Source organism: Gracilinanus agilis, chromosome 3 (assembly GCF_016433145.1).
Source record: "Gracilinanus agilis isolate LMUSP501 chromosome 3, AgileGrace, whole genome shotgun sequence".
Lineage (NCBI taxonomy): Eukaryota > Metazoa > Chordata > Mammalia > Didelphimorphia > Didelphidae > Gracilinanus > Gracilinanus agilis.
This window is the reverse complement of record NC_058132.1, coordinates 287,512,356-287,539,213: the sequence shown is the minus strand read 5'-3', so window position 1 is coordinate 287,539,213 and position 26,858 is coordinate 287,512,356. Positions and strand designations below refer to the sequence as shown.

Genomic DNA, 26,858 nt, shown 5'->3' with positions numbered 1-26,858 from the left:
GGGGGGGGGGAGAGAGAGAGAGAGAGAGAGAGAGAGAGAGAGAGAGAGAGAGAGAGAGAGAGGAGAGAGAGAGAAGTGGTAAACAGTAACCCTAACTGGGAGTCAGATAAAACATAGTTTCAAATTTCACCACTAACATACTGTGTAACAATAGTCCAGTCACACAACAACAGTAGCAACAATAATGATGATAATAATAAGGAACAGTTAACATTTATAATGCCAAAGCTAGATGTCTGAGGCTGGATTTGAACTCCACTGACTGACTCCAACTCCGTTACCCCATCTATTGTATCACCTACCTGGTCCTAATTTATTATTGCCATAGGCAGTCCTCTAAAATTAATGATTGTTAGAATTTCCCTTACTGGGAATCACCCATACTGGTGGAATCAAAGCCTTAAGACTTCTCCAACTCCATCAAGATCACATTAGCATACATATACACAGAGCTTTAGTGTCTTAATGAATGTATTATTAAGCTCTTTTTTTTAATTTCTAACATTGAAATTACTTTAATCCCTGCTCAGAGACCGCATCCTCTTGTTGGTTGGTTCCTCCCAGAACTCCTGAGGCCCAGCCAAAGATGTCATCATGCCAGATACCTTCTCTCACTGCCTTTTCCTTCCTAAAATTCCACAGGGTCCTTTCTTACCTCCCTTTTCTGTGTTGTCCTCCTCATCAGAATGCAAATTTCTTGAAGGCAGGAATTTTCTTTCTCCTTCCTCTCTATTCTTAGCACTTAGCATATTGCAAAGCACACACACTTAAGAAATGCTTGTTGACTGACTGAATGACTGTAAGTGTTTTGGCTTGAATTCAAATAAATATATACTAAAGATTGTTTCCAGTTTCTAGAAATGAATGTCAAATCATATCCAAACAGACTTCACAACTTTTCTGAAAAATGAATTTCAGAGTTTAATGATGCTTAATTTCAAGCCTTTTGTTTTCTTCATATGAAGTTGCTAATGTTAGACCGACTTCATTTTATTCAAACAAGAATTGCTGGTCACCATCTTCTAAGAGTATATTATATATACTTGAAAGCTGTTTTTAAATCATCCCTCAGCCTTCTTCTCTTTAGCTAGGAATGCTACGTGGCTTAACTTTTCCTCATATGGCTTACAAAAGCGACAGCACTCTCACCATCTTTGTAGTTCTTCTCTGAATCCTCTCCAAATTCTTCATATCCTTCTGTGGTTATGGAATTCTAAAATTAGCTCAGTCTTCCAGTAAATTCCTACCAGAATAATGTGAGGATTGCCCTCCTATTTATGTATCCTTTCATTGTAATGCATTTATTTCTTTATTTGTTTTATGGGCAGAATTTATTATGTCTCTGAGGTTTTTCCATCAAAATTCTTCATTTTTCCTACTTGTAATATTCATTCTATCATTCTCCACAGTGTTTTGTAAATGAAATTGTATTCTAAACAAGGAATATGTTGCCTCTGGATTTCATGTCTTTTCATGTGGTGAAATGCTCTGGTATTTACTGAGGCCATTTCTAGTATCTCAATGCCTCTTCATTATAAGAACTATTTTACACTCCCTTTACTTTTGTCTCTTTATGTTTTATTGTGTAAGTAGTACAGGTTGGAAATGATACCGTTGCATACAATAGCTTCTTTTCATTATCCTTTCTTCTAATTTGATTTTGACCTTTGCTTTGATAATGCTCCAACTGAATGTAGCTAGCAACTCAGAAATGATTATAATTAGAGGCACATGGTATAGGGGAAATAATGCTGATTTGGAGACAGGAAATACCTAGGTTCAAAGTCTGCTTATGTTACTTACTAGCTAAGAGACTAGGAATATATATCTTCACTTTTCTAAACCTCAGTTTCTTCATCTGTAAAAGGGGGATAATAATACCTGAAAAATCTACTTGATAGGTTGTTATAAGAATCAAATGAGATAACATACATAAAATACTTTGTGAACTTTAAAGAACAATTTAAATGTCAGATATGACCATATATTATTAATCAAAAATATTTAGTGAGTACCTACTATGAAGTAGGCAATAAGGATACAAATACAAAAGTCAGTTCTTGCTTCTGAATAGCTTATGTTATAGACAATTATTTCTTGTGTATCAAACTAGCTAATTAAAAAAAGATTTTGGGGGATCTTGGCCATGTTCAATGACCTATGAAATAATTATTTTTAAAAATTGGAGTCATGGATCTTTTGAGTAGTCCATAAGATTTAGGTCTCTTTGATATTTTGAGTTTTATCTAGTGAAGCATATATTTCAGCCTATTATTAGAAACATAGTTTTTGCTGTCCTCCCTATTGCCCACCTTCACTTTGAAGTTTCTAACTCTTAAGATATATATTGATTTAACTTGGATTACCATCAGTACTTAATAAATCATGATTAGATTGAGCTTGTCAAGACCTTCATAGAATTTCTCTTCTTCACCTAGGTAGTACAAAATGATTAGAGTGCTATGCCTAGAGATAGAAAGATCTGAGTTTTAAGATCCAGCACTAGGCACTTAGAAGTTGTATAATCCTGGAAAGTCACTTAACTTTCTTTAAATGTAAAGGGCGGCTGACAGTAGCAACTATCTCACAGGATGTTGTAAGGATGAAATGAGAAAATATTTTTAAAGTGCTTTTCATAATGCCTGACATAGCAAGTTCTTAATAGATGTCTGATCCCTTTCCTTCCCACTTCAATTCTGCAATAGATATTGGCAAATATGTTACAATTATCATCATGATTCTTATGCTACTCACAAGCATGGCAAGATCATAAGAATAGAGATTTAGATCTGATAGAGGCAAAGTATTCCATGAAATGATAGATAGGCAACTTGTTGTCAAAATAAATAGTGTACCTGAAGTCAGGAAGAAACAGTGCAAATCTAGCCTCAGACACTTACTGATTGTGTGACTCTGATAAGTAACAACCTTTTCCTGCCTCAGTTTCCTCAGTTGTAAAATGGGGATACTAAAAGCAACATTTGTTGTGAGGATCAAATGAAGTAATAATTGTAAAGTGTCTGACACAGAATTTTGTTGTTACTTAGGTGTTCAATCTTATCTGATGCCTTGTGATTCCATGAACCATAATACACCAAGTCCACTATTTCCTGGTTTGTCCAAGGCCATTTTTGTTGCTTCTGTGACACTATTTTTCCATCCCATCCTCTGCCCCAGCAACACAATTTTTTAAAAAATTGATTCTTTGATACTCAGCTTTCCTTGTAGTCCAACTCTCACAACTATATATTACCACTGGAAAAACCATAGCTTTGACTACACAAATCTTTGTCAGCAAAGTGATATCTCTGCATTTTTGTCAAGATTTGACATAGTTTTTCTTCCAAGGAACATGCATCTTTTAATTTCATGGCGCAGTAACTATCTGCTGTGATCTTTGAGCCCAAGTATATAAATTCTAAGACTGCTTCCAGTTTGTTTCCCCCTATTTGCCAGGAAGTGAATTGACTAGTAGTCATGATATTTGTCTGTTTTATGTTAAGCATTAAGCCAGCTTTTATGCTCTTCTCTTTCAACCTCATAAAGAGGCTTTTTAATTGTTCTTTACTTTCTACAACCACAGAGGTATTGTCTGCATATCTGAAACTGTTTATATTTTACCAAGCAACCTTAATTCTGGATTTTCAATCATCCAGTCTGGCATTTTACATGATGAACTCTGCATATAAGGTAAATAAAAAAGGTGACAATATATAGCATTATTAGTAGTAGTAGTCCTACTTTCCCAATCTTGAACCAAACAGTTATTTCATGTTCAGTTCTAACTGTTGCCATTTGACTTGCATACAAGTTCCTCAGCAGACAAATAAAATAGTCTGGTACTCCCATCTCTTTAAGTATTTGCCAAAATGTTGTGATCTACAAAATCAAACAAAAATAGTCATTTTTTTTCCTGGAATTTCTTTCGTTTCTCCACAATCCAGTGAATATTGGCAATTTGGTCTCTAGTTCCTCTGCCTCTTCAGAAACTAGCCTGTACTTCCTGATAATTCTTGGTTCACATATTGTTGAAGCCTAGATTACAAAATCTTAAGCATAACCTTGTTGCTATGACAAATAAACACAAGTGTTCAATAGTTAGAATATTTTTTGGCATTGCCCTTCTTTGAGATTGGCAAGTAAACTAATCTTTTCCAATTCCATGGCTACTGCTGAGTTTTACAAATTTGCTGGCATATTGAGTGCAATAATTTGACAGCATCATCTTTTAAGATTTTAAATAGTTTGATTGAAATTCTTTCACTTCCATTAGCCTTATTGTTAGAAATGCTTCCTAAAGCCAATTTGACTTTACTTTCCTAGATGTATAGCTTTAGATCAGTAACCACACCATTGTGGTTATCAGGGATGCTAAGATGCTTTTCATATAGTTCTTCTTTCAGATTTTAGTTTGATCAGAATTCTTTCCCCTCCATTAGCCTTATTGTTAGTAATGCTTTCTAAGGTCAATTTGACTTTACTCTTTTGTGTCTTTCCCATTCTTTGTTTTCTTCTATTTCTTCCTGTTATTCATATAAGAAAACTTTCTTATTATCCCTTGCTACTCTGGAATTCTGCATTCAGTTGAGTATGTATTTCTCTTTTTTCCCTTTCCCTTTCCTTCTTTCCTTGGCTATTTATAAAGCTTCATCAAACAGCCAATTTTGTTTCTTGCTCTTTTTGTTTGGAATGTTTTTTGTTGCTACTGCCTCTATAATATTATAAACCTCCGTCCATAGTTCTTCAGGTACCTGATCTACCTCTACATATTCATAAGTGATATTATTTAGTTCATTCCTATTCAGTATGATGGTTTTCCTTGCTTTCTTCAATTAAAATCTAAATATTCTTACTGACTGAATAGAGCTTCTCCATCTTTGACTACAAAGTATATAATCAATCTGATTTCAATATATACCATCTGATGATATTCATGTTTAATTGCTTTTTGGGTTGTTGAAGGAATGTTGCCATAACCAGTGTGTTATCGTAACAAAACTGTTTTCATTTTGTTCTCCAAAGCCAAATCTGATTATTATTCCAGTTATTTTTTATTGTCTACTTTATCATTTCAAACCCTCTGATGAATGTTCCAACTTTTAATTATTTATTTTTACTTTATTTGTAGAAGGTATTTTAGGTCTTCTTAGAACTGAGCAACTTTGGACTCTTCAAAATTAGTGGCTGGAATATAGATTTGTTTTACTATGATACTGAATGGGTTGCCTTCTATTTAGACATATATCATTATGTCATTTGCGTGATCATATCCCAGTACTGCTTTTCTTGCTCTTTTATTGACTATAAATGCTTATTCACTTTTCACTTCTACAAAAATTTTTTTATGAAAATAGTCTCAGCATGCATAAATGGTCTCCTTGATGAAAACATTAACAAGCAGGCTTTTTCAGAAGCTTGTTTATTGTAAGTCACACCTTCATAGTCTTACTTACGACTAAGAGGGTGGCAAATATGATATTCTGTGTTTATTATATATTCTAAAGCATTTGATTAGGAAAATAAAATACAAAATTAAAGGCTATGCTTATATGTTTCCCACACATACACTAAAATTCTACTGCTTCCTATGACACATGTATCCACAGATATAAATGCTCAATGATCTGCTTACTATCAATGTTGAATAAGGCTTTTAGCCCTATAATTAGGAAAACTTAGATCAGTGATTCCCAAAGTGGGCGCCACCGCCCCCTGGTGGGTGCTGTAGTGATCCAGGGAGGCAGTGATGGCGACAGGTGCATTTCGGGGCAGTGAATAACTTTAAGGGGCTGGTAAAAGTATGTGACAGGGGGTGCTAAGTAATATTTTTTTTTCTGGAAAGGGGGCAGTAGGCCAAAAAAGTTTGGGAACAACTCACTTAGATGAACCACTATATACAGATGAACCACATCTTGACTTGGGTACAAAAGGCTACACAAGGGGGCAGTTTTGCTTTGATATTTAAAGACAAGGAAAGCCTATTATTGTAGCTACATTACTACAAGGTAAGTCACAGACTTGTTGACTTTGAGCAGTACTGGTCTATGAAAAGAAAAGTATTGACTCCTCGATGCCAATTTTTAGGGGCTGAGAGAGGTGAATTGATTGTAGTTGTATAGGCATATGAGTATCTCTTCCCTCTCTTGTGTGCTGACCCATAGGAAGGCAGCAAGGGGAGAATGTTATGAGTCTGCGCCATTTTCTTCCACATACCTTTATGTTGGTAGCTATACTTGGTACCCACTCTACTAAAAAGACTCAGTTCAGCAGAAGGGAAAGTCTCTGGTGACATAAGGATTAATAAATAGTTGAGACTACATTCTGTAAAAAGAGACTCCATCCCTTTACCTTGAGGGTGTTTGAGGGCTATAGAGCTGACTGAGGCATAGAACATGAGAATCTTTATTCACATAAGGTTTTTTTAACAATGTTGTAGAAGATTTCTTATATGGAGCCCAAACTGAAGAGAGATTCCTTCTTTTTCTTAGTTTTGTTTTGTTTTTTGATAGCTTTTGTTTTCATATGACCTGGATTTCCCCCTGCATCGCTTTATTTTTTATGCTGTCTATTGGATGTAAGCAATCTTAAACCACAGGTGTTACCCATAGTAAAAATTAGGTCAGAGAACTGTAGGTACAGCCGACTTCTGATCAGGGCTGAGCCAAAGATGCACATATCCTTTGGAAATTCTTATTATACCTTAGTTTTCCATTGGCAAAAATTTGGCCCAACTATCACAATCTAGACAAGATTAATCATGTAACTCAAGCCCAAGCCCACATCCTACTTAAGATGTTAAAACAATAGTGTTCTTTTCCTATATGAAAGATAGCTTGTTCAATAAAATTTTCTAGACTGTAGCTTCCAAGTTTGTTGTGTGGATTAAATGTGATAATAATTATAAAGCACTTGACTCAGTCCCTGTTACCTAGTAAATTCTATGTACATACCAATTAATATTATTATTATTATTATTAATGTAATATTTTAATATAATGGGAATTTTTATAAGATCCCCATATCTAAATTGGTCAGAATATTTTTTACAATAAATTTGGACAAATCTTGAATTCCCTGATATAATAGCCTAATGAAATTTATTTCTCTCATACCATTTTTGTGACCATTTTTTTTCCAGAACAGGAAATAGATGGGGCTCAGAAGCTTTACAAATCACATATTTTATACTCAATGGAATCAGATTTTTAAACTTCAAGAATAGGTTGTTCCTTGCTGGTATATGCTATGTGGGGAGACAAGAAATGGAACTAGTAACTAGTCCATGACCATGACCCTACACATAATCTCTACTTCATGTTCACTCCCACTGCTCTCATTCTAAGTGACAAATGCACTTTTATGGCCCTCAGACTTCACATTTAAACAACAACCTCTCCTGTGCTCGCAGTTCCCAGGCCACTATTCCAAACTGCCCATCAACTTACAAAACAATGAGGTCACTTCCTCACAGATGATCCTAAGTCCCTCATATAATTGCCAACATTTGTTTCCCCCTGCAGCCTGCCTTATTCGTGATGGAAGGATATCTTTGGCAATGGGAGACACTCATGTCCTTCTTTTTCCAGATTATGGTTTTTGCTCATTTGTTTTCAGCTATGTCTGACCCTCTGTGACTCCATTTGGGCTTTTCTTGGCAAAGATACTGGAGCGGTTTGCTATTTCTTTCTCCAGCTCATTTCACAGATGAGAAAACTGAGGCCAACAGGCTTAAGTGACCTGCGTAGGGTCACATAGCTCATTAGTGTCTGAGGCCAGATTTGAACTCAAGGAAGATTAGTGCTCCTGACTTCAAATACTCTACCCACTGCACCAGCTAGCTGCCTCTAAATTCCTGATCCATTCCTATTTTTTTAACCCTTACCTTCCATGTTCTTGAGATCAATAATGTGGACTCGTTCTAAGGCATAAGAGCAGTAAAGGCTATGGTATATTGCGCTTAAGTGACTTGCCCAGGGTCATACAACATGACTGAGGTTAGATTTAAACCTGGAACCTCATCTCTAGACCTGGCTCTCAATCCACTGAGTTACCCAGCTGCCCCAATCTATGCTTATTATGATAATTATTTACCAAAAGAACATTGACTATGGAGTCAGGGATCCTGAGTTTGAGTCATAGCTCTTCAACTTCCTCTCTGTGTGATTTAAGTCATTTCTGTGTGTGAAAGTCATTTCACTACTCCAGATCTCAATTTCCTCAGATGTAAAATTAGGGGTTTTAGACATAATAATTCCCCAATTGTCCCTTCCAAATTCTAGATAAGTAAAAGTCACTTAGAAAAGTAAAGGTCGCAGAAGTACCTCCTACTCCAAGTAAAACAGAGGATGTGAACATCCACTTGTAAAGCATGTATTTGGATTATTATTGATGGTTTAAAATTTTTTTTATAAATATAATAACTTGTGAATGGTTGGGCATAGGATCCCTTTAAATGGCAAGTACCCTTAGTGTGTGTGAAGATTTAGTGATTTTTTTTTTAAGTAGATGTGATTTCTATTTTCTCATATGGTAAAAACCCAGGGTTCTTTCTATGTTTCCTCAATCAAGTAGACTAAGTGAGCTTATGTCTATGTATATTGTAGAGGTGGGGTGGGGGGAAGAGAGAGAGAAAGATGCAAATTATTCCCTAGAGTAAATGAACTGTTGAGAGGGTTTATGTTTAACATTTCTTGTCTTATAATTGGTTCATTTAAAGGCTCATTTAATGGTAGAAAGGGGAAAAAAGGTACATTTAATATTTTCATAGAATTAAAAGTGGAAGGGAAGAAGGGTTTATAAGGCACCTATTATGTGCCAGTTACTGTACTAAGCACTATGCAATATTATCTCATTTGATCCTTACAATAATTCTGTAGGTGCTATTATTGCCCCATTTTTTCATGAAAAAAAAAAGCTGAGGCAAACAGAGGTTAATGACTTACCCAGGGTCACACTACTAGTAAGGATCTAATGCCACATTTTTACTCTTGTTTTTCTGACTACTGGCCCATTTTTCTAATTACTGTGCCATCTAACTGGTGTTATATTAACTTACAGTAGTATTAGTGTAACTCATTCCAGATGAGGAAACTGAGAGAATCAGAAAGATAAATTTTCTACAGGTTACTTTTTCAATCTAATTTACTTAAAACAACAACAACAACACCTTGGTTCCAAGGCTGAAGAATGGTAAGGGCTAGGTCACTGGGGTTAAGTGACTTGCCCAGGGTCACACAGCTAAGAAGTATCTGATGTGACATTTGAACCCAGGACCTCCTGTCTCTAGGTCTGGCTTTCTGTCCACTGAGTGGCCTAGCTGCCCCAGTGCACATTTCACAAGATCACAGTTCATTGCATCTAGATTCTATTACACTAGAATTTTATTTATAATGATCACTATATAAATGTTATTAATAACAGTGCATAAAAAGGAGGGAGTAGTCAGGATTTCTGTAAAAGGTGTATATTAAGATGCCATAATTTCACTCATTCCTTTATCTCTTTTATTCCATGGAAATTTAAAAATCATGTGAAGTATTATTCTTAATTGTGTGTAATGAAAATAATCTTAAATTGATATACCTAAAAATTGGATTTTTATTTGAAATATGACTATATATGTGTGTATACATACACACACACACACATATATGTATATATATGTTTATGTTGTGATGCTAGGAGCAACACTATAATATTCAGTCAATAAAACAAAACTCTTGAGCTTTAGGGTGCCCTTAATTCTTAACATTTTAGTCATGTACAATTTTGTTTATAGAAAACAGGATACAAACCAGAATGTGTGGATTTATGTGGAGCACATATTGAATGGACCAAAGAAAAATCAAGCAGAAAAAATGTATTTCAGGTAAGTGTATTGTGAATATTAAATTTATTACTGTCCATCTTTATGAGTATAAAGTCTTTTGGGGTTAAATCCTAGATTCTCTTGTTTAAAACTTTTAATAGTATGAATTAATTGAGTAAAGGCTGGTGGGTTTTGTTGCTTTAAAGATCATCTTTTGTTGTTGCCGATTCCATTTTTTAGGGCTTTTTAATGACTAAAAGCTCTGGTGACGGAATCCTATCAAAACACTTAAGGATGTGTTGATTTGTTGATTAATGTTCTGTGTATATTCAATCGGTTTTTGTAAGATGGTAGGTAATTGTTTTGGGTTTATGCCTAGAATCCTTGACCCAGAGAGCCTTAATAAATAGAAAGTTCCCAAGATGCTTACACAAGTTGAGCTCCAACTGTGTATGGTTACCTTGTTGTCGTTGTTATGGTCGTTTTTCTAAATTGCTGCTTATGGTTGTGTTTTTCTTGGGACATTCACTGGGTGGAAAATGGTAGGATAAAAGAGACTCAGAATTTGTAAACAGATTATTTGTTTCTACATTTTAGATAATTTTTTATAATTGTATTTGAGAGAAAATAAGCAATTTTGCTTATATAAAATGCATATCTATATTCTGTCTATGTATATATCTAGGCAGTATCCAAAATTAATGCCTAAATTAAACTCTAAATTATGAAGTTTTATGTATTCTCAGATTCTGGTTGGTGGTTTTAAGTAAGACTGCCCTCACTAGAATAGCATCATTCTTCAATTAATAATACATGTAATTTATTTAAAATTTAGGTGCCCAGTAAGTTGTCCTTTATCTAAGTCTTCTATGAGTGGTATCCTAACACTCACCACATTTGACACATAGTAGGCACTTAATAAATATTTGTTGGTTGATTGATTGGAAACAATCTCCCTCTTCAAATTGCCTTTTTCTTATTTTTCCTTGTAAATTCTATGTCCTCTCTACCCTCTCCTCCACCTTCAAAGGAAATGCAATCAGCTCTTTGAGAAAATGATATGTTTTTCCTTTTGTTTTTGTATACTTATACATATACTTAGTATAGCAGTTTGTAAATCTTAGGTGCATAATAAATGCCAGGGTTGTTGAATTAATAATCATTCATTGGGATTCTAGAGTGTGTGATTACAGACATAGAGCAGGCTGGGATTAGGCATTTTGTTAAATATATATGAGGAAACAGGTTGTCATCACCAAATAATTATTCACCAAGTGACAAGACTTCTGGTAATGAGTCACTCTCAATACTCAGATAGGCTGGTCTTGGAAAAGTTAACATAGATGTTCCTGAAACTGAATTTGAAGACTTTCAGGTGTGGAACTGGGCAGAACTTGCATTCCCCAAGTATAGCCTTCAAAAATCCAGAGTCAAATTTATATCAAGATGAGGAAGTCTTTGTGGAAAACTAGAGAAAGACTTCCAGTATGTGGAGTGGAGATTCCACAAAGAATTTAAGGGAGTCCATGGACAAGACTCATGAAGCACAAAGGTATATATACATGACTTAAACTCTATATACTCTGTAATGATTATAGATATGTTGTAGTATATATTGGGGCAAATAAAGAATATTTTGTACTAAGTAATATACCAAAGTAAAAGCTCTACATTTTAGTATTCTGTGTAGATCTTGTGACTCCATTCATCTTCATATCAAACATTTGTTCCTATTTTAATTTTTACTTTATTCTTTTTTTTATCACCATATTTAGAAGTAGTTACTTGAAAGTTTAATCTAGTCTCCTTTATTAGGGTTTAACAAGTTTATACTGAAAAAAAGCATGCATTTTGAACCTTTTGGGGATTTCTGATAAAAATTTATCTTCTCACACTAGTTATTTTGGGGGAAGATGAAAAGCTTAAAAGCAATTTAATAAGCATAATTTTTCATGTATTTTGTTTACATTTATTTTATCATTTACATTACTGTATTGTAAACTTACTAAGGATAGGAACTAGGTCTTAATAAATGCCTGTTGGATGATTAATTTTGAATCTTAGCACAGTGTCTTGCTTTTTAAAAGGTGCTCAGTTAAGGTTTGTTGAATGAATTAATAAATGGACAAATGACCATATGTTGTAAAAGTAAACAAAAAAGATTATAAAGGATATTTGCAAATGTCAAGACTCTGGTACTATTCAATATCAATTTTAATGGGTTATTGGAATGAATCATTCCATTTTTTTCATCTGCTGAAAACACATGAAAATAATGAATTAAGTTAAAGTCACTAATGCCCATATATTGATACAGCATATAAAACTAAGTCTTTTGAAAGGCATATTGTAAATAGCATTCATAGTCCTGTTAACTGAAAAAAAAAGGGATCTGGAAGGATTTGCCAGAGAGCTAAATCTAGATGACTTGCATCAATATTTGATTAGATACATTAGCTGGCCTACCTCAAATGATCAGAATAAACACATGATTATATCTCAAAAACATGGCATTAAAGCATTGTTTTGTGTTTTGAGTGTGTATGTGTGTGTGCATGTGTGTGTATGTGTTTGTGTGCATGTATGCGTCTGTGGATTTCATTACCTACAGAATAATAAAGTGTTTGTTCCTGGATGAAATAAGACCATGATGACTTCGGCTGATATGTGACATTAGAAATAGCTTTAGAATTCCAAGTTTGAATTAGGCTTGGTGTTCAATCTGAGGCTATGAATTATAGATTACAGATAGCAAATGACTATTGAGATTTTTGGTTCAAGAAAAATCAAAGAAGCAAAATTAGAAGTAATTTTAAATTTAGAAATCTATCTTGAAAAAGCAGATGGATTACCAATTATATACCTCTGTAATTAGAGTGAATGTAGGGAAATGGAACAGGAAATTAATAGGGAAAATCATTGTCTGTGTAAGATGTGCTTGAAAAACTCAGAAGCGCCCATGTACTATACTAAACTGCGAGGCATTTACTACATTTGCATATACTGTTGGATCACATGAATTTATATGTTCATAGTTTTTGTTCAAAGAGTAAGCATTTAGTCCTGTGCTTCCTTTACTATCAAAGTTCCATCAAAGTCTAAATGTGCATTTGATATTTCTTAAAATAGTAGGGAGTGGTACAAGAGCAATAACATTAATTAAGTATTAATGTATAGCCATTGAACAATCCTGAATAAATCATATTGATAGCCACAGGGCTGATTTCAGAGCATCCCATAGCTTATCAAAGAGCAAAAATCATTCCTCCTCATTGATATTATTTCATTCAAAAATAGAATATTTGTCAAAATGTTTAAGTAGTTCAGAAATAAGTTCCACACATTTGATGAATTTAATTCCACAAACATTTGTTTAACATGTATGCTGTCTAAGGCAGTGTTGTAGATAACTGTGGGGGCAAAAATGATGAATGATATATGGACCCTTACCCTCAAGAAGCTTATTTATTAATAGAGAGAAAATGCATATAAACAAAAGTCTCTAATACAAAATAGAGTAGGATTTCTTTTCTGTTTTTTATTTTCATGCAGAACACAATTCCATATTGGTCATTGCTGTAACAGCAAACATATATAACTAAAACCCACAAATAAAACCATAAATATATTGATGTGAAAGATGATGCCAACCATTCTTTCTCTGGAGGTGGATAGCCTTCCCCATCATAAGTCTTTCAGGACTGTTCCAGATCATTGCATTTCTGAGAGTAGCCAAGTTTTCACAGAAAATCATTGTCCAGTGTTGCTGTTATTGTGTACAATGTTTTCCCAGTTTTGCTTATTTCTCTCTGCATCAGTTCCCACACATCTTTCCAGCTTTTTTCCGAAATCATCTTGCTTATCTTTTCTTATAGCACAATAGTATTCCATCACCAACATGTACTACAATTTGTTCAGTCATTCCCCAAATAATGGACATCTCCTCAATTTCCAATATAGAATATGGTTATTTAATTCAATTTAACAATGTTTGGGGGACCTACTATGTATATGGTTTCTTATTGTCCAAGGTTTTGCAGATTCAGAGGTTAAAATAATGTGGCATCTCCCCACTTTCCCCAGGGACAAATACTTTGTTTATAGAAAGTATGATGGAAGATAAAATGTGATAGGGGTGAAAGGGAACTCCACAAAGTGCTATTTGAGGAGAGAGCACTTTTGCCTAAAAGGGAGCAAAGGAAGGAATCACAGGATACTTCTTAGAGATTGGTATATAAGAGAAGAGGCTATCGATAAAGTGAAAAGATTGAGTGAATTGCAGTAATTTTTCCTTTGCAAATATGAAGTCTATATTTATGTGCCTGTGTTGTGTAAGAGACTTCATGGTTACAAAGGGTAAGCTAATTTCTTAACTAAGTGAGTTAATGTCCCTTTTTTAAAACTTTAAAAAAATTCTACTTTTGGCATGACCAACAAGAACTATAACATGTTTGAAGATGCCAGAGACACCATTTAGGAAAGGAGTGATTTGCAGTGAAATGCTGAACCAGTTTCCTTGGTTAACGAACGTGGTACACTAGGTTTTCATCAGAGGAGGGGTGTATAAAAAGATTTATGTTTGAATCACATGCTTTAAACATTCTTGCTAAGTGCTAGTTTGCTCTTTGTTGTTTAGCCTGAAATTTAAAGCACTGAGGATTAAAAGGATTACAACATAATCTTAAATAATCCTGAATGTCATTTACAGAGAGACAGTTGTAATAACTAAATAAAACCATGTTAAGGGATGGCAGTATTGTCAGGCTATATCTAAAACTGAAGCACTACCCAGACCACCTTCTTCACTCTTCTATCCTGGTAAAATCAGGCATTTGAGATTTCTCTGGAAGGGAATTACAAGTAGGAAGTAGGACAGAAAGCAAAAGGAGTGTCCTTCCTCCTCTTGGCCCAGAAATGGGTATAGAACTTGCCTTTCCTAAAACAAACAAATAAATAAATAAGTGAAAAGTCCCTGAAATCAACTTGCTTTCTGACCCTTTGACTATTTGGTACAAACATATGGGGAAGTATGGGTAGCAACAATAAGATCTGTGGTCCTGGACAACTAAATAAGTCTGAATATCTGAAATTTGGAAGCCAAAGGCTAAAGCAGCCTTCTTCTACATCGTTTTCTCACCTTCTTAAAAAAAATCACCTTCGCTATTTGCGCTTCCACTGCCTTTGGGCAGCTAGGTGGCTCATTGCATAGAGCACTGAACCTGGAGACAGAAAGATCTAGGTTCAAATTTGGACTAAGCTAATTATTAGTAATATGGCTCTGGACAAGTCATTTAACTTTTTGCCTGCTTTAGTATCCTTATTTGTAAAATGGGGGAAGTAACAGCACTTACTTACCAGGATTGTTATAAAGATCAAATGAGATAATCTTTATAAAAGCACTTTGCAAACCTTAAAGCCTAAATATTTTATTATTCTAATTTGAACAACCAGCACCACTTACAGCTTTTATGGTTCTGCTTTGTCAAGGACCACAGACCTTCCTTGTAGGCTTACAAGTACACTTCTCCCTCAGTTACAGTCTGTTCAAGGAAAGGATATCAAAGAGATCCATAAAACTCAGTATGTGCAAAGCCAGGCTTATTAGTTTTCCCATAGCACTGTCTCCCCTTTTCTACCTTCACTATTTCTGTCAGTATCATTACTATTAACTGGACCTCTAATGTTTTAAACTTTAGCATTATTTACCCTTAATAATACTTCCTGATCGATATACCATGCCCACATAAGGATACACAATATACGTATACATACATATATATATTTCTACATGTAGATACATTTATGTCTATAGATCACACCAGAGATCTATATATGCATACATGTGTCATATGTTTGTATAGCATATGTGTATACATGTATAGGATATTAATGTTAATATTCAGGTTGTATTTACACACATATTTGTATGTATAATGTAGAGATCTATATACCGATATTCATATCTATATATCCACCTCTCCATCTATTCATCTTTCTATCTATCTATCTGTCTATCCATCTATCTGGCTGTCTGTCTTTATAGCCACATCCAGCACCAAACCAGTACACTTTTCATTTCTGGTTGTAAAGCAAACAAATAAATACTGTGATCACAGCATTTAGGGCTTAATCTCTGAGTTTGAGGCTTTTCTTTGTTGCTTTATCCTGTTACTTCATGTCACCTAAGGAAAAATCCCCAGAGTCAGATCAACAAGTGAATTCTGAATGCCAAGGGAACTTCCTCCCACAGAAGTTTATTGTTGATGTTATTTTTCCTAAGTTTTGGGAAGTGCTCAGAAGAAGCTCTTGAAGGCTAGATTCTGGATAGCTGAGATCTTAAAGTATTTAAATGTATGGTATTATGATATATGTTATATGAGATATGAGATATGATATAGAGACATGCATTGAGCAGAATATGGTCATTATACCACATTACTCAATTCCTGTCTTAAGGGAAATGTCTCTGTTAAATCTATTATTAGAAACTATTATGCATCTATCAATTTCTTATGTAAGTGGATTGTGGGAGCAATAAATGGAATGAGCAGCTATGTGGCATAGTGGATAGAGCATTAGCCCTGGAGTAAGGATGATTCTTTTTCCTTTGCTCATATGTGAGCTCAGATACTTAATTAACTGTGTGACCCTGGGCAAGTCACTTAAGCCTATAACATCTATAAAATGAACTGGAGAATGAAATGGAAAATTCCAGTATTTCTACCAAGAAAACACAAATAGGTTACAAAGAGAAGGAAATAATTGAAAAAACAACTTAACAACAAAGCAATAAGTATTATGGGATTCTTAGGACAAATTTTCACAATACATCAGATTGTCAGCCAATGAATGAGTAAATTATCAAGTTCATTTAAAGATTTTTTCTCACCAAAGACATAAAACTAGAATTCACTTCACAATCTCTTTAGCTGTTTGTATCATTTGACGGTGAAGTAATAGGTGCTCATTTAGAAGCTCACCTTAGACATTTTTAATATACTAAGAATGTCTTAAGAGGAAAGAAGAGATTGACACTTAATATTGGAAAAACTAAGAATTAGGTATAAATAATTCCTAAAGTCCTGATAAATTGCTTGATGCAATTCTAAAGTATGAAATAGGAAAAAAAAATGTAACTAAGAGTTTCATTGAATTAGAATGAAGGTACTAAAGAACTTGTATTGCAGATTTTTGCTCTTGCTACTCGTGGATTTTTTTGAACCAGACCTATAACTTTTTGCCATGAGGAGTTCCCAAGGGGGGAGGGGAAAAAACTCCCTCCAGCAATGCAGATCTGTGCCTCATAGCCAATTTGTAGTCTTACAGAAATGCCATGGGACTCTGAGAGTTTGAAGGACTGACCCAACATCACCCAGTCAGTCTGTCAGAGGTGGGACTTGAAGCTACATCTTCCTGGCTCAGAGGACAGCTCTAACCACAGTGTCGCTCTGGAAAGTATTAGCACTACCCCAAATCATGTAAAAAACTGCTCGTATTTCAGTTACACACATGCAACCTCTAGGTCCCTGAATAATAAAAATAAATTTGGAACTATTATATAATATATGAAGTTTAATTTATTACCAACTTTCAATAATCATTACTCTAAATCTTTCTGATTATAAATAATAGATGCTATTTATATGGCATTTTAAGGTTCACATAACTTATGAAAATTATTTAAAATTTTATTTTATTTTTGTACATTTTCCCCAAGAAAATGAATATTTATTCTGCTTTAACTACCTATATGTTGCAATTAGCTTTATTTTGAAATAATTTCTTATTTTTTTCCTTTGAGGAAAAAAAAACCTATCCTGGTGACTATTTTTTTCATTTTATATTATTTTTGTTAGTTTTTATATGAATTATTTATAGAGACAGAAAGTATGGTAGATATAAAACTAATCTGAAAGATCTAGATTTGAATGCAACTTTGGACACTTAAAACTTATTTGAATCTAGATCAATCATTCAACCTCTCTGGGCCTTATTCAGTTCCTAAGACTTGTCTGCTAAGTCAGATAAGTAAGTATGGGAGTAAGTTATAGACACTTTTACTGTGGATGTTGAAACTATAGATTCCTTCCTATTTGCATTCATTAAGAATTACTATTATTTTCAAGATTGACTATTTCTATTTGTTAAATAGTTTCTTCTCTAGTTAGGAAGTGTCAAAGATTTTTTGAAAAATATGTAATTAGTAAATTTAATAAATATTAAGTTTTATAAAACTTTTGAATATTATTTTATCTTCATAGCAACAATGAAAGGTAGATGCTTCAAAAATTATTTTTATGGATGAGTAAACTGAGATTGAGAGAGGTGAGTTTAAGGTACTTGTATCTGAGACAGGATTTGAACTCCAGTGTTCTAGACTTTAGTGTTCTATCTCCTCCCTCCTCCCTCCCTCCTTGCCTTCCTCCCTTTCTCTCTCTCTCTCTCTCTCTCTCTCTCTCTCTCTCTCTCTCTCTCTCTCTGTCCCCCCTCTCCTTTATATATGTATATTTGTATATGTCTATAGAGAAATAAACAAAGATATAAATATATGTATATCTGTAGACATGTATCTATGCATGTGTTGTATGTACAGATACAGGTACACATAAGATAGTATGGCATTGTATGATAAAGTAAGTCTCAGTACCAAAAAACTCAACCTAAAAAACTTGGGCTCAAGTCCAGTTTCAGAACTTGTCCAATTCTTTTAACCTTGTAGGTCCTTAGTCAACTCTTTAGGACCTAAACTACAGAATAATTTCAGAGCTCCACGAGTAGATTTAATTTTCTACATGTTTGTGCATATGTTTATCATTTCTTTAACATCCTTATGTAGAAGGTGATGAATCTAATATATTCTAAAATTATATATGCCCTCCTTTTCACTGATAGCTATTATGTTTAAGCATGATTTGATGACTCTAATACATGTGTATTTTACCTTCATAATTTGAGAAATATTTCAGTTTATTGATTATGTTATGTTATTTTACAACACCTGGGAAATAATAATTTCAAACACAAAAGAAAGTTATTAGTATTATAGTTTTATTCATTTCCTTTAGAAGTGGAGATTTAAAATAATCCTGAGTTTTTCTTACCTTTTTTCCTTTCATTCTTTAATAGAGTAAATGAACATGGATGGATCGTCATATTCATAGTTGTATTTAATCTCAAGTATGTGAAGTTAGCTTTGCTTTGGAGAATTATAGTATTTGAGAAGACATGAAAGCAAACCAGAATAAAAGAGTTATAAATGCCCAATCCAGTTGCTATGGTTTTACTCTTTTATGGGCTCAAAAATATTTTTATTGATCCATCATATCTAGCTCAAGTTGTTTGAGTGCAAAGAACATTATATTATCTGCCAAGAGTTTGTTAGGTCTAGGACTAATTTTTTTTAATCTTAGAATAAGAAATGTGTATGGAGGAAGGGAATATATGGAAGCATCATGCTAAAGAATAAGATCACCTCAGTACTAAAGATTAGAGCTGGGCAAAAGAAAATTGCCATGAATGCAATGCTTATGGGAAGGGAAATTTTCAGGTGAGGATGTTGTAAATAGTCTCTAATTTTCTACTCTGGGTCAAATCCCCTTAGAGGCCTGCCCCATTACAAATCCTCATTCTAGTCTGAGCTGTTTAGTTGACTATCTCTGCCATACTTGGCAAATTATTTCTGTGTCATTATCTCTAGAATAAAGAATTTCTAGATTCACCTCACAGAATGATTTTCAATATAAAAATGAGTCAATTTCTGGGAAAGTACTCTAAAAAGCAGAAAGAGAAAAGAATGCATAAACATTTATTATGTGATTATCATGTGCCAAACTCTGTGCTTAGTATTAAGAATACAAAGAAAAGAGTCAAACTGTCCCAGTTCTCAAAGAGCTCACATATTACAATTGGAGTAGAGAATACAAAAGAGTGATCAGCTGTAAGCTGGAGAGAGATCCAGAGAAGCTCTGGGGCTTACAGGAAGGAAAATGGCAATGCCTGGGTACGTGGAAGCCCAGGCTATAGGTGCAGGCCCAGAGGTCAGTACAAATCAATGATGGGGTCAAATGGCAAGATCTAGTGGTTTCCATCTTATCGGAAGAATTATAATTGGCAACTTCCTTCTTATCCTTGCAAGCAGTGTGAGCATACATGCCCATCTTATTGCTAAAAATCTGACCCCACAACCTTTCGAAAAGGGAGCTTTGAGCCAGAGATAAGCTGGGGCATTGGAAAAAGAAGGGTTATTATTTTGTCTTCCGGTGGCTGGCTCTGAGGGTCTGAGAGTCAGAATTTGAACTCAGGCCTTCTGTATCTCATTATTTTGATTGTTCCCTTTGCTTGTTGTGATCTTTAATTTATATCACATGTAAAGAAAATAAATTCTATGGGAAGGAACATTAAAAATTTGACTGAGAAGGGGGCAGCTGGGTATCTCAGTGGATTGAGAGTCAGGCCTAGAGACAGGAGGTCCTAGGTTCAAATCCGGCCTCAGCCACTTCCCAGCTGTGTGACACTGGGCAAGTCACTTGACCCCCATTGCCCACCCTTACCACTCTTCCACCTATGAGACAATACACCGAAGTTAAGGGTTTAAAAAAAAAAAGAAAAATTTGACTGAGGTCCTTCCTGTTCAATTGTTTAAGCAGTCCTGAAGAGGTCTCAGCTCAAATCTAAGGCATTAAAATCACTGATAAAGAGAAAGAAGCAACCCAGTTTCTTTGTGAAAGTGATTCATCAGGAAGATGATCTCTTAAAAAAATTAAAATCTAAGATACAGAGTAAGTAGAGGGAGAAGTATTTGTGAGAAAGGTATCAAATTATACCATAGTTAAATATTTCACAGGCGTAGACTTAGAATTGGAAGTCACTTTAGAGATAAGCCAATTCAACTGCCTTCTTTTACAGATGGGAAAAATAAGACTTGAGTGATTTGCTGAAGGTCACAGAAGTAGTAAGCAACTGAGACAAGATTTGAGCCATTGTCCTCTGATTGCATGTGCAGTGATTTTCCATTGAACCATTAGTTCCCCTCCTTCAAAATATCATTTTAAAACTAATCATTTGACAAGAATATGTCCACTTATTTTAATAAATATACTTTTGCTAAAGAAAAAGTAGAAAATCTGTAGTAATAAAATTCAGGGAGCTTGTACAGAGATCTTTATCTCTCCTTTTCCAAAAGAGTATGCTCTCCAATAGAATGTAAACTCTTCAAAGGCAAAGACAATTTTGTTTTTGTCTTTGTTTCTCCAGTGCCTAGCATAATCTGATATATAATGTCAAAATTTTGAATAGATGTTTGTTCAGTTATTGAACTGAATGACTTGCATTTTTGACCACCTGACTGAAGTGCCGCTGCCATCTGGTGACTCTATACCTCAATTTCAGGCTGATTTTTTATAGAGGAGAATAAAACCCTTTTGAAAGTAGAACTGGCAATTCTAACATTTTAAAGTAAAATATCACATAAGGCTTTTGTTTCAAATATTAATGGTAACAAGAACAAATATGGAGGCTCACCACGTTGTTTTTTTTTTTAGGTCCTCTGGAAGAGTGCCATTGGTACATAGGAAGATTTTCCTATAAATAATTCCATTATTCTATTAGTTCCTAAAAGATATGTTATTACATTAATTTAATTGCATTTTAGAAAGGCTAGCAAAAAAGATTAACTTGGTGCTATTGAAGATTGGCAATGCAATTATTAGTAAATGATCATCCCTCTTCCTTACTTAAAAAATACTCCATTTCTGAGTACTTAAAAGATGTTAATAGAAATAAGCAGGCTTTTTAGTTTTCCAAGATAGCTAAAAGGTGTGCATATTACCACTTATATATACCTCAGATCATTTCTTACCTATACTTGAGCAGATAGTAACATGTCACCAGCTTAGTGACTCAGTGTATAGATCAGGATATCAGGAAGAAGAGTTAAATTCAGACTCAGACACTTAGTAGCTCTCTGACACTTGGTAAGTAAATTAACCTCTGTTTGCCTTAGTTTCTTCAAGGATAAAATGGGGTTCTTAATAGCACTTATTTCTCAGGGCTATTATGAAGATCAAAGGAGAGAATCTTCCTCAAAAGCTACCTGGCTCAGTGCCTGATGTGTTTTGTTGTTGTTGTTCAGTTGTATCCAACTTTTCATGATCCCATTTAGGGCTCTCTTAGAAAAGATATGAGTGGTTTGGCATTTCCATCTCAAACTACTTTTATAGATGAGGAAACTGAGGCAAACATAATTAAGTGACTTACCCAGGATCACACAGTTAGTAAGAATCCAAGGTCAGATTTTATGTCAGTTCTTCTTGCCTCCAAGCCCCATTCTATCCACTGTACCTTTAACTGCCATGTAATAGACAATAGATAAATTCTTACTCACTTGCCGTTATCTCAGATATACAAAGAAAAGTGAGAATATCATTTATCATTACAGAATAGTAAGGATAATTTTAAAAATTTATTTATTTCCTAGTAGAGTAGAAGTTTCATAGTATATTTTGAAGAACAGAATAATGTACAGTCTGTTACTTTCCTTTCTTCTTCCTTTCCTTTCCTTAGGAGTTGCATATGAAATGAACTAGTGATTTTATTGTGGATTCACACTAAGTTAAATACATTTAAAATGTCATTTAAATAGAAAGTTGAAGTTGGTGATAGCCAAACATCACATTCAGGGTATGTTCTTTGAACTCCCAGCCCCTCACCCTGACCCCCTACTAGAGTAGCCAAGAAAATTCATTCTACATGATCTTGTACAAGAGGCATGTGTTTCTTACATGTATATCTGGGTTTAAGGATATATTCAGTCAGTCAGTCCAGTCAACTAGGAAAAAGCATTTATGTGCCAGGTATTGTGCTAAGCACTGGAGATATAAAGAAAGGAAAAAGATAGTCTTTCCCTCAAAGAGCTAGTAGTCTAATGGAGGAAAACAACATGTAAATGATGATGAGTAAACAAACTCTAGACAGGATAAATTGGAGATGATTGACAGAAGCAGTCACTAGCATTAAGGGGGAGTCAGGAAAGACTTCCTTTAAAAATTGGGATTTTAGATGGGATTTGAAGGAAGTCAAGAGCCAAAAGAATAAGAGAAGGAAGACTATTCTAGACTTGAGGGAAAGCTCGTAAAAAACATAGAGTTTACCTGACTCATGAGGAGCCAACCCAAGGATCTTGGTTGGTTTAACAACTAACAAATGATACAACAGGGGAACATTATGGAAGGGAATTGATATTTCACAAGGAACTATTCTATTCTCAACACTGTGCCCATAAAAGATGAAGTGAAATTCATAGCCTAAATCTCTGTCTTTCTGTCTCTGTCTGACTGTCTCTCTGTTTCTGTCTCTCTGTCTGTCTGTCTCTGTCTGTCTGTCTCTCTCTCTCCCTCACTCTCTCTCTCTCTCTCTCTCTCTCTCTCTCTCTCTCTCTCTCTCTATCTATCTATCTATCTCTCTCTCTCTCTGTGTGTGTGTGTGTATTTGTGTATATGATTATATATGTATGTATTTATAAGACCTGTAGCTGACACTAGCAAGACATACATTCAGACACATGGCACCTTCTCCATGTTAATTTAACAAATGCTCTTCATATTTTTATATGTAACTATTTCATAACTAACAGTTTTTGTAATGAATAGGCTTCCTTTAGAAGCAAAAAGAGAGAAGAGGAGAGTAATATTTAAGCTTTAAAACTGGTTTATTATAGATAGGGCCAATAAACGGAATTGCATTTATTCCTTGTCCATAGGAATAAAACAGAAAAAAATAAAATTGAGTACTTTTGGATAGGGAGGAATCACTAGAACACACATGGCCAACGCTATTCAGTTTTAGAAATGTAAAATAATGAGGCTGGATCTGAAAGCAAAAGAAAGAGAATATAGTTGGAGTGTTTATATGCTACAAATCACTGAGCAGGAGAAAAATCTGGGGGCAGTGGTGAGTAAAACTCTAAAATCTCAGTGCAGAGCTTAAAAGCAGTAAGAGGAAACCAACAGAACAAGAACACATATAAACAAAGGCTGGGTTTGAATGCAGAGAAGCTCTAACTAAGATGAAAGGAAGATGCTGGCACTTGTAAAGCAGAGAAGAGGCCACTTGCTAGACTGTTATTCACAGCCCCTGTCACTTATTGGCAAAATACACTCTTGAAAATGGAGGGGTGAAAAAGGTGACAGACAAGGATGGGGACCACTAGAGTATTCCAGGTATTTGAAGGCTTGATGCTTAGTCTTAGCAAAAGAGGAAACTTAAAAGTGACCTATGATAGACAAAGAAATGCCCAGATATTAGAAATAGATGTACTGAGGAGGCTGGAACTGTTTTCAAATCACAAATCAATTGAGATAAAACAAGTACAATCAAGGAGTTTTGTTAGATTTCTTTATGATAGAGGACTGTTAACTTCTTGGCTCTAGCAATTTTACCAGCAATTGGCCTTATATCCCATTAGTAGTGATAGGAAAAATGCCCCGAACCTTGATTCCCTGGGTGTCCATATACAATTGGAACAATTCAGTGTGCCAAATACTGCCATTTGTACATACTACTTTAAAAAAGGAGAAAAACACAGATGTGGAGAATTCTACAGTCTCACTTAAGAAGTAAGAATAATATCACCCATTTCTCCCACTTAATTTTAGCCTCAAGTCACTTAAGACCTAATAAAATTTCATTTTATTTTGCTCTTCAGTTCATAGGATCATAATAAAGCAGACCTTAGAAGCTATTTAGTCTTCTCCAATCCCACTCTCCCCACATTTTGTAGAGGAGGATACTGAGGTTTAATGGAAGTTAAATAATTTACTCAGGGGTAACAGCCAGATCAGGATTTGAATCTAGGTCCTCAGTTTCCAGAAGCAGTGGTCTTTGCAACTGTACCACCATGAGTTCACGTCTTACATTCCCACAATTAGTTTTATTTCCTAAGGTGATCAAGGAAAAAGGAAAAGAAGATATATATATATATATATATATTTATATATATATATATATATATATATATATATATATATTTAGCAGCTCACTTTGTGGTAGCAAAGAACTGGAAATTGAAGAGATGCCCTTCATTTGGGGAATAGCTAAACAAGTTGTGGCATATAATTGTGATGGAATACTACTGCACCATAAGAACTGAAGAGCTGGTTAATTTTTTAAAAAACATGAAAAGTCCTACATGAAATTAGGAAGAGTGAAATGAGCAGAACTAAGAGAACATTTCATACAGCAACAGAAATATTGTTTGAAGAATGACTTGTGTATGCCCACTTCTAAAGAAAGAATTGATGTATAGAAATAAGAAAGCTTTATATATACACATACCTTTTTGCCAAATTATGCCTTTTCTAATGGGAAATGAATTTGACTGATATTTCACTGTAACAAATAAATAAATAAAAATATTTTAATAATTATATCATAATTTTTAGTATTGTCAGACGTTTGGTTGTGGGCATCCAATCAGAGGTTCTTTTATTAAAAATTCCCTATTATTAATATAAGAAGAGGTAGAATGCCAAGGGGTCATTAGCTTTAACAAAAGCTAGTACAGAATGTACTCCCTAATAGTTGAGGCACATGTGAATGCCTTTCTCAAATCATTCCAGCTGGAGAGCCCCCTCACTCTGTCCTGCTGTTGGCTTTTGACTCCTATGATTTTGAGACTCTTTTTAAAGATAGATTTGGAAGGATAGTCAGTGGTTTCAGCTTTTGCTACCACTGAGTCAACATCTTGGCTCCACCCCACCCCTGACCTCAACCATTCCAAACAAAAGTATCCACAAAATAGAAATCAATAGGGACATTTTTTATCAAAAATTAATTATATATTATATATAATATGAAATATATATTGATATATAATTCTAAATATAAATTAATTAATTCAAATGTATAAATTAATTATGTATATATTTTTAAGTATGATTTTATATATATATACACACACACATAATTATGTAGCAGGTAATTTATGTGAACCACTTACCTTTGGACATCTACCCTACACCATTCACAACTGCAGATGCTATCTATCCATCAGACAGCAAAATATCATTTTAAGATACAGCTATTTTCTGTGTTATCAAAAAAAAATGTCAACAGAAGTTAATGGGTAATGTACATGTGAAGATGGGTGGGGTGGGGGAGAGCAGAGGGACACCTACATATAAACTGATAACTGTTGGCATGACCTATAGACATACATGGAGAGAACGCCTAAGTTCATTAGAAGCATTAGTTAGAAAAGTAATCATTGTTGTCTTATGAATACATGAAATGTTAGATGTGTAGCACATAGGACTGCATTATTCACAAAAACACATTGCTGCCATCTGGTGGCTAGCTGGCATGTCAACACTGACTTTTTCCCTAATTTGATTTTACTGAGAAGGTCCTTCTGTGAACTTTTACAAGAGGGAGGCTTTATTCAAAGATCTCTCTCTCTCTCTCTCTCTCTCTCTCTGTGAAATCCTATCTGAAGCCAAGATAGTTTACCTGGAGGCAGCCTTTCTCCCCCACCCCAGAGGCATCTGGATTGACTTTTGAATGGGAGAGACAGGAGAGACAGATACAAAAACTTTGGAGTCTTCTGTCCGGAAAGTGAAGCCTTTTTGGCACGGCTTCCTTAAGGAAATGGGATCTTTTTGGCTGCAGGTGAACTAGCCAATTTTATTTACATTCTTTCCAATTGGCTAGAAAGTGCCTGTGAGGGGAGAGAGGGCAATGTCTGATTTGATAAGGAGATTGCTATTGAAACTAAAGATGAGCTATTTTGCCTAGTTGAGAATTCACTTGAGATTCTCAAATCCTTATTTTAGATCCAAATTTGAATCTTTCTATACTCAAGTTTATTAGTTTTGGCTCTGGAAACACATATTTTCTAGTATCAAAGGAGAAAAGAGTTAAAGAACTAAAGGTTCTGATTTCTTCCTGTTCATAAAATAGTCCTCACAAATTGTTTCTAATGAGTTGTGTTAATGAATCAAAAAACATATGAAGAAAGTTTCCTTTGAAATCCATGTGAATTTACATATTAAGCAGG

General features: G+C 34.5%; 1 protein-coding gene across 1 annotated transcript in view; it reads left to right on the top strand.

Moving 5' to 3' along the window:
- ARHGAP15 (Rho GTPase activating protein 15) overlaps positions 1-26,858 on the top strand; it is an 817,445-nt gene that overhangs the window by 120,044 nt on the left and 670,543 nt on the right. Inside the window, exon 5 of the mRNA XM_044669898.1 lies at positions 9,779-9,868. Within this exon, the coding sequence (XP_044525833.1) occupies positions 9,779-9,868 (90 nt within the window). The remainder of the gene's footprint in view (positions 1-9,778; positions 9,869-26,858) is intronic.